This window comes from Erythrolamprus reginae, chromosome 10 (genome assembly GCF_031021105.1).
Source record: "Erythrolamprus reginae isolate rEryReg1 chromosome 10, rEryReg1.hap1, whole genome shotgun sequence".
NCBI lineage: Eukaryota > Metazoa > Chordata > Lepidosauria > Squamata > Dipsadidae > Erythrolamprus > Erythrolamprus reginae.
This window is the reverse complement of record NC_091959.1, coordinates 5,655,630-5,669,938: the sequence shown is the minus strand read 5'-3', so window position 1 is coordinate 5,669,938 and position 14,309 is coordinate 5,655,630. Positions and strand designations below refer to the sequence as shown.

The following is a 14,309-nucleotide window of genomic DNA, read 5'->3' as shown; positions in this document are numbered from 1 at the left end:
GTATAAGGGCAGACTAGATGGACCAGGAGGTCTTTTTCTGCCGTCAATCTTCTATGTTCCTATATCCACCCTAAGATAAAATATAGGAAATAGTATAAGGGCAGACTAGATGGACCAGGAGGTCTTTTTCTGCCGTCAATCTTCTATGTTTCTATATCCATCCTAAGATAAAATACAGGAAATAGCATAAGAGCAGACTAGATGGACCAGGAGGTCTTTTTCTGCTGTCAATCTTCAGTATTTCTATATCCATCCTAAGATAAAAGGCAGGAAATAGTATAAGGGCAGACTAGATGGACCAGGAGGTCTTTTTCTGCCGTCAATCTTCTATGTTTCTATATCCATCCTAAGATAAAATACAGGAAATAGCATAAGGACAGACTAGATGGACCAGGAGGTCTTTTTCTGCCGTCAGACTTCTATATGTTTCTATATCCTATAAATAAAAGAGTCCAACCTTATTTGGCATGCCTGGGCATTTCAGATTTTATTTGAATATTTCCCACGCCTCCACTTTAATGAATATTCCTCAGTGTACAGATTAACAACCTTGCTGTCTTCTGTGAGTCGCAGGTAAAAAATCCATGGAACGGATCCAGTTTGCTTAGAGGGAACGGCGGTGGTTCTGGATTGTAATCGCCTGCTGAAAGATTCGCTTTTTTTGTGCACCAAACTTTTCACAAGCCGACGTAACAGATCTCCTCTAGGCTCTTTGTAGGGTGTGGGTGTAATTTTAGCTCCCTGTCTGCTGCAGGAACATTCAGTGTGTGCTTGGGATAAACGTCCCGGCTTAGAAATGTAAGTTTGGGTGGGATCTGCTGGGAGGCCACCAGGAGATCGAGTTGTGAAACTGGAAGAGAAGGGCCTCCAGATCCTGTCATCCAAGCCTCAACGATCTGATGGAAAACTGTTTAAACTGCCCTCAAGAGAAGGCAATTGTTCCACTTCTTTCTTTCTTTCCCTTTCTTTCCCTTTCTTTCTTCCTTCCTTCCTTTCCCTTTCTTTCTTTCCCTTCCTTCTTTCTTTCCCTTCCTTCCTTCTTTCTTTCCCTTCCTTCTTTCCCTTCCTTCCTTCTTTCTTTCCCTTTCTTTCTTTCCCTTGCTTCCATCTTTCTTTCTCTTCCTTCCTTTCCCTTCCTTCCCTCTTTCTTTCTTTCCCTTCCTTCTCTTTCCCTTCCTTCCTTCCTTCTTTCCCTTCCTTCCTTCTTTCTCTTTCTTTCTTTCCCTTCCTCCCTCCCTTCTTTCTCTTTCTTCCTTCTTTCTTTCCCTTCCTTCTTTCTTTCTCTTTCTTTCCCTTCCTTCCTTCTCTTTCCCTTCCTTCCTTCTCTTTCTTTCTTTCCCTTCCTTCCCTCTTTCTTTATCTTTCTTTCTTTCCCTTCCTTCCTTCCCTTTCTTTCCTTCTTTCCCTTCCTTCCTTTCTTCTTTCTTTCTTTCCCTTCTTTCTTTCCCTTCCTTCCTTCTTTCTCTTTCTTTCTCTTCCTCCGTTCTTTCTCTTTCTTCCTTCTTTCTCTTTCTTTCTTTCCCTTCCTTCCTTCCTTCCTTCCTTTGCTGTCTCATTTTCTCTTTTTATACTGCTCAAAAAATTATAAGGGAACACTTAACAGAATATAACTCCAAGTACAGTGATCCCTCATTTTTCGCAGAGGATGCGTTCCAAGACCACCCGTGAAAAACGAATTTCCGTGAAGTAGAGGAAAGATATTTTTGTATGTATTTAATGAGTATTTGAACTTTTAAAACCCACCCTTTGTCATTCTATAATGTTTCTCAGCTGGAACTACATGTGATATCCTACCAGTTTCTTTAAGAGAATACAGTAGTACTGTAGAAGAATTTTATGTATTTTTAATGGATTTAAATTTTGTAATGGATTTAATGGATTTAAGTCCCCTTTGAAAACCGGTGAAGTAGCGAATCCACAAAAGAGGGATTACTGTAAATCAAACTTCTGTGAAATCAAACTGTCCACTTAGGAAACAACACTGATTGACAATCAATTTCACACGCTGTGGTGCACATTCAACTTTGTATAGAACGAAGTAGTATTCAATGAGAATATTTCATTCATTCAGATCTAGGATGTGTTCTTTGAGTGTTCCCTTCATTTTTTTGAGCAGTGTATTTTTAAACATAATTTTTATTAGACAGTTTGCACAACAAGACAAAAAAGAAATCTCCTTTTCAACATGATACATTTCTACACATCCATCTGTGTTCAATTTGGCATTTATACATATAATTCTAATATTAATTTATATGCATACAGATAACAATGTACTCAATTTCAATTTAACATTCTCTGTCCGTTCCCGTTTCATTTATTTATTGCTGCCTTTGCTGAATTGAAACATGCCTGAGATAAACATATATCCATCCTGATAAAATAATAATTAATAATAATAATTTATTAGATTTGTATGCCGCCCCTCTCCAAAGACTCATATACAGGAAATACAGGATGGACCAAGAGGTCTTTTTCTGCCGTCAATCTTCTATGTTTCTATGCATAGAAATCCAACAAATAAATAAATAAATAAAATTGATTGATGGTCGCAAACCGAGGATTGCCTGTATCCTGAGTGCTAAGCTACCATGTGACGGGGTCCAGTCATTGAATGGGAGTTTGGTCCCATAAGAACGGCATAAAATACATCTTTTCACCCCGGTTTAAACTCCCTTCCTTAGCCCCAAGGGGAGCCCCCCCCCTTCTTTCCCGTCCACCCCCCAGCACCCGGAGAGCCAGGACGGGTTTTCCTTCCCTCCCTCCCGCTCCCCGTCCCGTCTCTTTCAATGCAATCGATTCCTCCTCCGCTGCTGCTCCTCCTCCCCTTTGGAATTCTCCCGCTCGCCGGGTTTTCCTTGCCGCTGCCCTCCGTCACTCCTCGGGGCGGAGTTCGGGAATGTCCGTGAGACTCCGAACTGCGGTGGAGAGAGAGAGAGAGAGAGAGAGAGAAGGGGAGACGAGGGTCGCGCCTCCCCTGCCGCGGCAGGGGGTGGCGAGCCCGCGCGCGTGCGCGTCAAGTCGGACACGCCCCCCTCAGGGGCTTCCTCGGGCTCCTGCCGGGCCGGGAGGTGGGGAGGCCCCTCCCCCTTCCTTTGGAATTCTGTCAGCTCAGCGCGCGCTCCCTCTCCTTGACACACACACACACACACATTCACCGAATCAGTCGCGCGCGCGAAAGAGAGAGAGCCTGCGAGCGAGCGAGAGATCAATGAAAAGGCTGGCGCGCCTGCGCGGCCGGCCAAGGAGCGAAAGACGGCGATTGGGAGCCTGAGGAGGAGAAAAAAAAAATATAAAAAGAGAAAGGAGGGGGGCGCGAGAGAAGGACGGGAGAGCGCGCCTCACGCACGCACGCCAGGCAGGCCGGAGCGGGAGCGCGCGCCAGGCTGTTGCTCCTCCCGCCGCTGTCGGCGCGACTCTCGTGAGGGGAGGGGGAAAAAAATTATAAAAAAATAAAAGAGCCTCCGCGTTTTGCGGGACCGGCCCGCCATGGAGTGACCCGCAAGAGCTTTTCGGCCGGCCCTCCGCTCTTTCTCGGCTCCTTCTTCTTCCCTCAGCAAAGCGCTGACCCCGCTGCCGCCGCCGCGCCCCCTCTTGCGTGCCCGGCCGCCGGCCTGAGGGGGGGAGAGAGGGAGCCATGGCGGCGCGGGGCGCCTGGCGGCGGCGGCTTCTCCTCCTCCTCCTGGGCTGGCTGTGGGTCGCGCTGCTCGGCGGGCAGCGCCCCGACTCCGCCGCCGCCGCCGCGCCGCCTCCGCAGCCCCTTTCGCCCGCAGGTGAGTCCCCCGGCCGGTTGGGGAGGGGGCTTCCCTCAGGTACTGCAGGCGGGAGGTTGGGGGGGGGGCGGCGAGGAGGCGGGGGGGGTGGGTTCTCCTTGGTTTACACACACACAGCCCACACGCCCCTCGCGGAATCCCCCCTCCCCTCTCAAAGGGACCCCGGCCGGGGAAGGTCTCCGTCGGCTCTGCTGGCCTCGGCGCGGGGATGCCGCCAAGGAGCCCCCGCAGGCGCCGGTCTCGGCTGGGGAAGCAGCAGCAGGCGGGGATCCCTCCTCTCTCTCTTTCTCTCTCTCCTTTCTTTCTCTTTCTCCTTCCTTCCTTCCCAAGGCAGAGGACTCTGTCCCTCTGCGCGTGTGTGTGTGGGTCTGTGTTTGTGCGTCTCTTGAGTGTGTGTGTTGGGGGGGGTTGTGCGTCTCTTGAGTGTGTGTCTATGGGGTTGTTTGTGCGTCTCGTGTGTGAAGGGGTGTTTGTGGTTGTCTTGAGGTTGTGTATATGGGGGTGTTTGTGCGTCTCGTGTGTATGGGGGGTATGTACAGGGGTGTGTGGAGGTGTTTGTGCTTTTCTTGAGTGTGTGTGAGGGTGCTTGTGCTTCTCTTGAGCGTGTGTGTTTGTGTATGGGGGTGTTTGTGTGTCTCGTGTGAGGGTGGGTGGGTATGGGGGTGTGAGGGGGTGTTTGTGCTTTTGTGCATTTGTGCTTGAGTGTGTGTGTGTGTATGTGTGTGAGAGTGTTTGTGGGTTTCCTGAATGTGTGTGTGTGTATTTGAGAGAGAGAGACAGGGTCTGGTGTGGGTCTTTTGTCAGCCGCCACCAGAGAGACTCCTGCCAGTAATGGGTGTGTGTGTGGCTGAGATGGGCTGCGAAAGGGGGGGGGGTGTCTCTTTCTCCCACCACCCACCCTGAAAAAATGGACAGATAAAAATGATAGAAAGGTGGACCGATAAGGATGGGAAGCCGTGATTTCTCCCGCCTCTCCTTGCCCCCCCCCTCCAGTCTTTTTCTTTCTTCTCTCTTTTGGCATTCCCTCCTTCTGTCCGGTTTTCCTTCCCCCCCCCCCAAGGAAAAGCCTGCCCAGGTTGCCTCCACTTGTAAGAGTCCCATCCGGAGGTGTTTGCTGTGCCAGCAGAGGCCACTGCGCCTCCTCTCCGTAATAGACAGTTGCTCTTGCCATTTACTATGGTGACTGCTGCTGCTACTACTACTACTACTACTATGGCTGTGGAGGAAGGAGGGGGAGCCCCTGCAGAAGTGCGTCTTTGGTCATTCATCAGCGAACACCCCTCCTCTCACTCGCCATCGCATTGGATGCGTGCAGCTCTTTTGAAGTGATAGGCAAAGGGTGGATGGAGAGGGGGGGGACACCTGGTGATATTCTATAGGGGGGAATCCCTCTCCCCTTCACCTGCTTGGCTTTCTGCAGTCAGTGGTTGTTGGGTGTTTTTTTTTTCCTGGTGTGTGATGCCGACCGGGGCATTACCCCCAAGTTATGTCAGGTGCAGTGGTGTGCGGACCTAGCCTTCAATCTTGTGGGTGTGTAGTGTGATCCTGGGCTTGTTTACTTCCACAGACCTGGGCAGGATGGGAAGCTGGTGTTAGTAATTAGCGGGCTGCCCACGTAAATGGCTTTTTGTGTCACGGGCGGAAAGTAAAGTTAATTAACTGCAGGAGGAATGTGTAAGTTGCAGCCCCGCATTAGGGAGGTGTAACGTGTTTGAAACCTGCAACATTTCAGAATTGAAATGCTTGAAATTAAAAAATACCTTTATCCTGCTGGGTTCTTATAATGCAGTTAAAGAGGGCTGATACTAAGACAGATAAAAGCAGATTCCATCTGGTCAGGAATGTCTAAAACAGCCTCAAATGGTTATGCTTGTCTTTTTGACATTACACATCAAGGTACTTGTTATATCTGGCATGTTTTTTTGTTTTTCAGTGTATTCTATCTGTAGTGATCTCAGCTTTTCAGTACCTGTAGTATTTCTAGCTTATCCTATAATTAGGGCACATGACTGAAACGGAAAAAAAAGGAATTGGCAGTATATTTGGGGGTGGGGGTGGTAAGTGTGTGTACACACAAAGGGAATGTTGATTGGAGTAAATTTCTTTATCATTTAGCTAGGAAGTTTCCTCGAATTGAAATGAGAATAATGTTGAAGAACATAGAAACATAGAAGTCTGACGGCAGAAAAAGACCTCATGGTCCATCTAGTCTGCCCTTTTACTATTTTCTGTATTTTATCTTAGGATGGATATATGTTTATCCCAGCCATGTTTAAATTCAGTTACTGTGGATTTATCTACCACGTCTGCTGGAAGTTTGTTCCAAGGATCTGCTATTCTTTCAGTAAAATAATATTTTCTCAAGTTGCTTTTGATCTTTCCCCCAACTAACCTCAGATTGTGTCCCCTTGTTCTTATTTTATTTATTTATTTATTTATTAGATTTGTATGCCGCCCCTCTCCGTAGACTCGGGGCGGCTCACAACAATAACAAGAACAATGTAAAAAACAAATCTAATAATTTAAAAAACACTAAAAAACCCATTATTAAAAGCAAACATTCCATTTATAAACTGTATAGGCCCGGGGGAGATGTGTCAGTTCCCCCATGCCTGACGACAGAGATGGGTCTTAAGAACTTTACGAAAGGCAAGGAGGGTGGGGGCAGTTCTAATCTCCGGGGGGAGCTGGTTCCAGAGGGTCGGGGCCGCCACAGAGAAGGCTCTTCTCCTGGGTCCCGCCAAACGACATTGTTTAGTTGACGGGACCCGGAGAAGGCCAACTCTGTGGGACCTAACTGTTCGCTGGGATTCGTGCGTTCACTTTCCTATTAAAAACACTTCTCTCCTGGACCTTATTTCACCCTTTAACATGTTTAAATGTTTCGATCATGTCCCCCTTTTCCTTCTGTCCTCCAGACTCTACAGATTGAGTTCATTAAGAAACTGCAAATGGCTCTTATTTCACTTCATACTTTCCAGTTTCATACCTTCCAGTTGGTTTAATTACCACTTTAAACATGCTGCTGGAGGATGATGGCAGTTGTAGTCCCAAAAATTTAGATGGCAACACGATGGAGAAGGCTGAAATTCTGAATGGCAATACTGTATATTAAAACTACGTGCTGCTTTTAGTTTATGCCTTATGATCTTTACCTCACCCACAATTTTGAAGTATATATTTGAGCTTAGCATCCTTGTCCATTTGAAGTGAGTTTAGATGACTGAGATGCGAAAATTCTGACATGGCAGTAGTTGTGGTTACTGGATACTGTAGCTTGAAAAGTCAAACTGTTTGGGTGTGTTCTTTGAATGTTTACATGTTTGGAGAGTGACTTAGAACTTAGTACAGTACTTGAAATGTTTCATTTTTTATTTTGTTTATGTACTATTCTGCAACTAAATTTCTTTGTGTGGCTGACAACATAAAACTAACAATCATTATAAGAAGGAATACTGTAAAGAAAAAACACACACACCAGATGATTAAAATAAAGAGCAGGGGTCTAAAAAGCAAAATCCACAAATGGCTTTAAAATCGGTGCACAGTTTAAAAGACTTAGAAAAATAAAAGGCACTAAAGTGGTGATCAACTCAATATCAGGTAGTTTTTGAGGAAAATGAATTAATATTAGGAGGCTGCTGCTGCTGCTGCTGAAAACCCTTTTCTATTGTAATTGCGCATTGAAAGTTTCCCTCTCTGATATTCTGTGAAGGGCTTCTGGTGAAAAGTTCTCAAGGTAGATTTAGAACCGGTCACTCTGTATGGGGCAGTCTCCACCAATCAGAATTGGCCTAATACACCTGAGCCTTTCAGTAGGAACTCCTTGGGATTCTGCACTTCCAAGGGGGTGAAAGGAACCGAAGTCAGGAAGCACTACTTTCCCAAAGTTTTGGAATTCAGGTAGTCCTCGACTTACAACCACAATTGGGATCAGAATTTCCATTGCTACCTAAGGTGGTTGTTAAGTAAGTCAACCTTTTAGGACCTTTTTGTCATGATTGTTAAGCAAACCATTGCAATTGTTAAGTGAATCACAAAGCTGTTAAGTGAATTCAGATTCCTGTATTTGTATTTTGTATTTGTATTTATTAGATTTGTATGCCGCCCCTCTCCGAAGACTCGGGGCGGTTAACAACAATATAAAAAGACAATGTAAACAAATCTAATATTAAAAACAATCTAAAAACCCCCAATTTAAAGGACCACTCATACATACAAGCATACCATATATAAATTCTATAAGCCTAGGGGGAAGGGAAATTTCAATTCCCCCATGCTTGACGACAGAGGTGGGTTTTAAGGAGTTTACGAAAGGCAAGGAGGGTGGGGACAACTCTGATATCTGGGGGGAGCTGGTTCCAGAGGGCTGGGGCCGCCATAGAGAAGGCTCTTCCCCTGGGTCCCGCCAAACGACATTGTTTAGTCGACGGGACCCGGAGAAGGCCAACTCTGTGGGACCTAACCGGTCGCTGGGATTCGTGCGGCAGAAGGCGGTCCCAGAGATATTCTGGTCCGATGCCATGAAGGGCTTTATAGGTCATAACCAACACTTTGAATTATGATCGGAAATTGATCGGCAACCAATGCAGACTGCGGAGTGTTGGTGTAACATGGGCATCCCTTGGGAAGTTGGTGTAACATGGGCATCCCTTGGGAAGTTGGTGTAACATGGGCATACCTTGACTTTGCTTGTCAGAAGGAGGTTGGGGAAGGCCCAAATGGCAATCCTGTAGCCATGGGGATGCTACAGTTGTTATAAGTGTGAGTACAGGTTGTAAGTCACTTTTTTCATGGCCTTTTCATGGACTTTTCCCAAGGGAGATCAGACTAGCTTTCTCCCTGATGATTTTTAGAAGGATGTTGGCAAGCTTTCCAGCTAAGTTCATGACTTGGGCTATCTTTTATTCTCATATTTATGTTCTGCCTTTGTTTTTGTAATAGTTGACAAAATTTATTGGTTTGCGATTTTATGGTTTATTTAACGTTTTATGTTTTATGTACTGTGGGTATTTCAATTTTTTTTATAATGGAAGCTGCCAAAATTCCTGCCATTGCAGTAGGATATCAACATGATCAATAGGTATAAAGATAAACAGATAATAAACCAATACTGTCTTTGAAAATGGCCATGCTATTCAGAAAGTAGTGTGGGTGTTCACAACCGTCCCAGTAATCCTATGCAAAAATTCTCTAGGATAGAGGTAATGAATAGTAACAACTAACAGAGTGGGGTACAATGACTTTATCTCTGAATTGTTCCCCTGAGAATTGCCAATGAGTCACTCAAAACAGACAATTCTGATTCTGTAGCATCTCACAAGGCAACTGTCATAAGGCAAAATTTATAAGGTGGTGAAATAGTATAAGAAAAACCATTCCCTCCAACAAAAAAATCTTACCACTATTGGAACATTGTGTTGCTGATTTTTATAATGCTCCTTCATGTTCGAATTGTTGCTATCCTCAAAGAGGAAGAGTAGTACTATGGGGTTTCCTTGAATGAAAGGGAATCCTAGTTCCTCCCTTCCCCCCACTAAACTGTTGTAGTCTCAATAGATGAAGGTGAGGATCTACACCTCACTATTGCTGTGAGTGTTGCCATTGTGACTGTGGAAATAAGACACATAGGGAATAAGATAGATGGAATTATGGAATAAACTGAGGTGAACAACTAGAGCACTTCTGCTTCAGAAAACCGGTTTCACAATGCTGGGTCTCAATGCTGGATGACATTATGTAGATAAAGAAATAGAAATTGGGGTCAGTAGTGGCATTCATTCCTACATGAAGTGAGACTGCATGGCTTCTCTTGGGGCCATTGTTGTGATGAGCGGCTCAGAACTTTATAAAAAAAGAGGAAAAAAAGCTCCAGGTTTTGCTGTTTCTTCATAACCTATTGCAAAACCCGGCTTTGTATACAGGTAGTCCTCGACTTATGACCACTATTGACCCCCAAAATTTCTGTTGTTAAATGAGACATTTGTCAAGTGAGTTTTGCCCCATTTTACGACCTTTCTTGACAGTTGCTAAGTGAATCACTAAAGTTGATAGGTTAGTCACATAGTGACTATAAGTGATTCTGGTTCACCCATTGACTCTGTTCGTCAGAAGGTCACAAAAGGGGATCACATGACGGTGGGACATATCAATGGTCATAAGGATGAAGCAGTTGCCAAACATCCCTCAGAGGTCCCACAGAGTTGGCCTTCTCCGGGTCCCGTCGACTAAACAATGTTGTTTGGCAGGCCCCAGGGGAAGAGCCTTCTCTGTGGCGGCCCCGGCCCTCTGGAACCAACTCCCCCCGGAGATTAGAACTGCCCCCACCCTCCCTGTCTTTCGTAAACTACTCAAGACTCATTTATGCCACCAGACATGGGGGAGTTAAGATATTCCTTCCCCCTAGGCCATTACAAGTTATGCATGGTATGTTTGTGTGTATGTTTGATTTTATTATAAGCATTTTTAGTTGTTTTATTAATTGGATTTCTACATGCTGTTTTTATCATTGTTGTTAGCCGCCCCGAGTCTGCGGAGAGGGGCGGCATACAAATCCTATAAATAAAATAAAATAAATAAATCTGAAGTTTCATCACATGACCGTGGGGATGCAACAAAGATAGTTACTCTGAAAAATGGTCATATGTCATTTTTTTTCAATGCCCTTGTAACTTTGAATGGTCACTAAATGATCTGTTGTAAATTGAGAACAATTGTACTTGTATATCCATTAGCAACAAGAAAAAAGAGCAATGTATTTCTCCAGAAATTTGTAAATGCTGTGTTAGTTTGAGGAACTAGTCTGTCCAGCTCAGTGCTCTATTTAACATAAATCAAATTATGTTGTTTCAGATAACATATAATTCAAATTCAGATCTGATTATTTTGAGTCAGTGACCTATTTTCACATAATGCTTTCTTTGGAGAAAATGTGAGAATTCTCCATTATTCCCTTGTGTCAGATTGACACTTAGCTAGTTTATCGTTGAGCTGGTTCCCAACCATCTGCTCAATTATAAGCTAACTAATCATGAATTACATATTTGAATTATTTCGCATGATGACCTTGCATTATTTGGTTGATGGTGACACCTGTGTCTCTCCACTCATTGATCCTCACTGAGCTAAGGTTAAAAGGTATGGACAGCATTTTAGCTGTAGTATTGGTGTCCAGATTATTAGCTTTGGTGGGTTTTTTTTGCAGTAAAACAAATCCAATATTAAAAAACATATATAAAACCCCAGCAATTAAAACCATACAGCACATACACACCAAACATAAAATATAAAAGCCTGGGGGAGGATGTCTTAGTTCCCCCATGCCTGGCGATATATGTGGGTCTTAAGTAATTTTCGAAAGACAAGGAGGGTGGGAGCTGTTCTAATCTCTGGGGGGAGTTGATTCCAGAGGGCCGGGGCCGCCACAGAGAAGGCTCTTCCCCTGGGGCCCGCCAAACAACATTGTTTGGTTGACGGGACCCGGTGAAGGCCAACTCTGTGGGACCTTATCGGCCGCTGGGATTCGTGCGGTAGAAGGCGGTTTTATTTAACAAAGTATGAAGAGTTATGAATTAAAACAGAATCTTTTAAATGTAATTGTATGCATGCAGAATAATAAAATTTTTAGCACTCACATTTCGTTGCTGTTGTTTAGTCACTAAATTGTGTCCGATTCTTCGTAACCCCATGGACCATAGCACACCAGGTCCCCCTTTTCTCCAGGTCGCCCAGAGTTATGGTATTTTACACATGCATAATTAGGGATGGGATTTTATGCAGAAGCATACAATGACAGACAGACTTTTCCCATCATGTATGAAATCTGCTAATTGAAAGTATATAAATGAATACTTGCAGACACTTGAGGGCTTCCTGTGTTAATCGCTTCACAGTCAAAATGCCTGATGCAGCACTGTTGAACTGCCAGTGAGGAAGAATATGCCCTGTGAGGGGGAATAGGGGTGTGCGAGAGGCCCAGCTATCAAAGCAGAGATGTAATGGGTGACCTTTAGGGAGGCAATTGCCAGCTATATGCTGAGATTTATTCCTTTGTGATTCTGATGGAAAACAGAGGAAACGGAACATGATGTCTACGGTTTACTAAAGTAGGGAATTGTGGATGGCGTTAATAATCAAATTATTATTATTATTATTATTATTATTATTATTATTATTATTATTATTGTTATTATTATTATGTCAGCACAACACAGCAAACGAGATCACTATGCTGGATTTCGTATTTCATCACCAGTCGAACGCTTCCCAAGCACCTAGGACTGCGTGATGTAGCGGCGAATTATGTTTGCCGATCCCAGTGAAGCGGCCTTTTGCAATTGACAGATGGAGATTTTGTCAATTCCCATGGTTTTCAAATGTCTGCTGAGATCCTTTGGCACTGCGCCCAGCGTGCCAAGTACCACTGGGACCACTTTCACTGGCTTATGCCAGAGTCATTGCAGCTCGATTTTTAGATCTTCGTATTTCACTAATTTCTCTAGCTGCTTCTCCTCCATTCTGTCTCCTGGGATTGCGATATCGATGATCCACACTTTCTTTTTCTCCACGATCACAATGTCTGGTGTGTTATGCTTCAGAATTCGGTCAGTCTGAAGTCGGAAGTCCCACAGTAGTTTTGCTTGCTCATTTTCGACCACTTTTTCGGGCTGATGATGATGATGATGATTATTATTATTATTATTAATGGTAATAGTAATAGTAATAATAATAATTCATTGGATTTGTATGCTGCTTCTCTCCGAGGACTCCTCCCAAAATGTGATAGCAGATTTCATCAGGAATATATCAATTCATTTCTTGTATTTGTCTGTCAATCAGCCAACAGGGTCAAGCAGTTTGCAACAATACAATATAAGGAATCATGTAATTAAAATATTAGAAATCAATAATTACAGAAATTATGAGTGAACAGCAATAATAACAATGATCCTTGGTTTATAAATATTGATTACAAGTCATGTGCTACCTAAACTTTTTTCAGCTGTACTACTGCTTAAACATTGATTACCCATTGAAAGAACTCATTATCATGCTTTTTTAATGACCATTTTAATTTTATAGGCTTTACAATAATATAATGTATATATGTAAATACACATGCTATAACATTAAAATATGAAGAAGATAATAAATATCTTCTTTAATCTCCTTGAAACAAATTATTCATTAATAACTTTATGACGTGTACAGTAACACATTGGCCAGAGGTTCAAGAATACTTGACACAGGATTCTCTGTCGATCAGCATCTATTCTTACATAAAAGAAAAACCATACATTGCAGAGGAATTGCTGTATCCATGGAGTGACTGTTTCGTCCCCAATTTAATCCTAAATTTATTTCTACAGTGAAACTCAACTACTTTCTGTCCTTGCCTCTGAAATGAATAAGTAAATAATTTTATATTGTAACCTTCCATAATAATCAGATATTGAACAATTTCATATTTATTTCCCACAGAAAATAAGTTAACTAAGAACTGTTGGTGTATCAGAGTGGATGCCTACATAGGTCTATGAAAAGGAAATTAAAAATATATGGATTGGCTAATTTTTAAAGTGTCAGTTTTGAATTAGTGTTAACTTATCTCCAATGCAGTGTGTCGCTGAGAGAAGAGTGGGGTTGGAGGGCTTGTATCTTTCTGCTTCTAGGTGATACTTTATTGTACACTACATTGCTTAGAGATGGAGATATTTATTATTTTTCAATGTTTCCAAGCTGTACTTTGCAAAAATAACATTAGTAACTCTCATAATATAATTTGCAAGCTAATGAAAATATGTCTAACATCCTGTCTATTTTTGAGTGAGCATGTATATATGTTTACATTATATTTTTACTAAACTAATCAACTCAGAAAGTAGCTTGTAGATTATTCGAAAACACACGATGTGGTTTAATTGAATTGCAGTATGGTGCATCTCATTATGAGACTTCAAAGTCCTAATTAAAATAGCACTTATTTATCTATTTAATAGCTCTTCATTTTTATTTGCTATGCCTTATTATCTTTCTAGCTTTTGCATAACCTTTGTTAATATACTTTGGCTCTACCTTCTCAGAGAACTTTCCCTGACTTACCCAATAAGCAGGAACGTGGTCACCTAGGAACTTGGTCAGGCCCTTAAAAGCCCAAAGATAATTTGGTATGATTCTTTTTGCATGATTCAGCTGATAATGCATCTAAGGACAATTGGTTGTTCTTGTTGGTATGACTATAATTCAGCCACTTTTCCCTTTGGAAAAATGTGCTTGATCTATAATATTTATGTCAAATGCAGTGATTCTGTAGATTTCTACACTATATACCATTTTGTATAGATTAGATGTTTAATCTGAATTTCTTTATAGGATGTAGTGACTTGGCCAGAGTTTATTTACATAATTTTTATAATTCACTTATAAGGATATAACAAGGCAAAGTATACTTTGGAAAATAATTCATTCATTGTGGAATATAGTTTTATAGTCTGTACCTTATGTAAATAGTGCACTTTGTAAGTATAATTTTGAAAC

The 14,309-nt window shown here is 42.7% G+C and overlaps 1 protein-coding gene across 4 annotated transcripts in view; it reads left to right on the top strand.

Moving 5' to 3' along the window:
* Window positions 1-3,323: 3,323 nt before the first annotated feature.
* The window catches only part of NEO1 (neogenin 1), an 88,657-nt gene continuing 77,671 nt past the window's right edge, over window positions 3,324-14,309 (top strand). For 2 of the 4 annotated variants that reach the window (XM_070762648.1, XM_070762647.1), the window contains exon 1: window positions 3,567-3,773. In XM_070762648.1, the coding sequence (XP_070618749.1) occupies window positions 3,638-3,773 (136 nt within the window). In that variant the 5' untranslated portion in view covers window positions 3,567-3,637. Of the gene's footprint in view, window positions 3,774-14,309 lie in introns of all 4 variants that reach the window. The other 2 variants (XM_070762646.1, XM_070762645.1) reach the window with 2 other exon arrangements.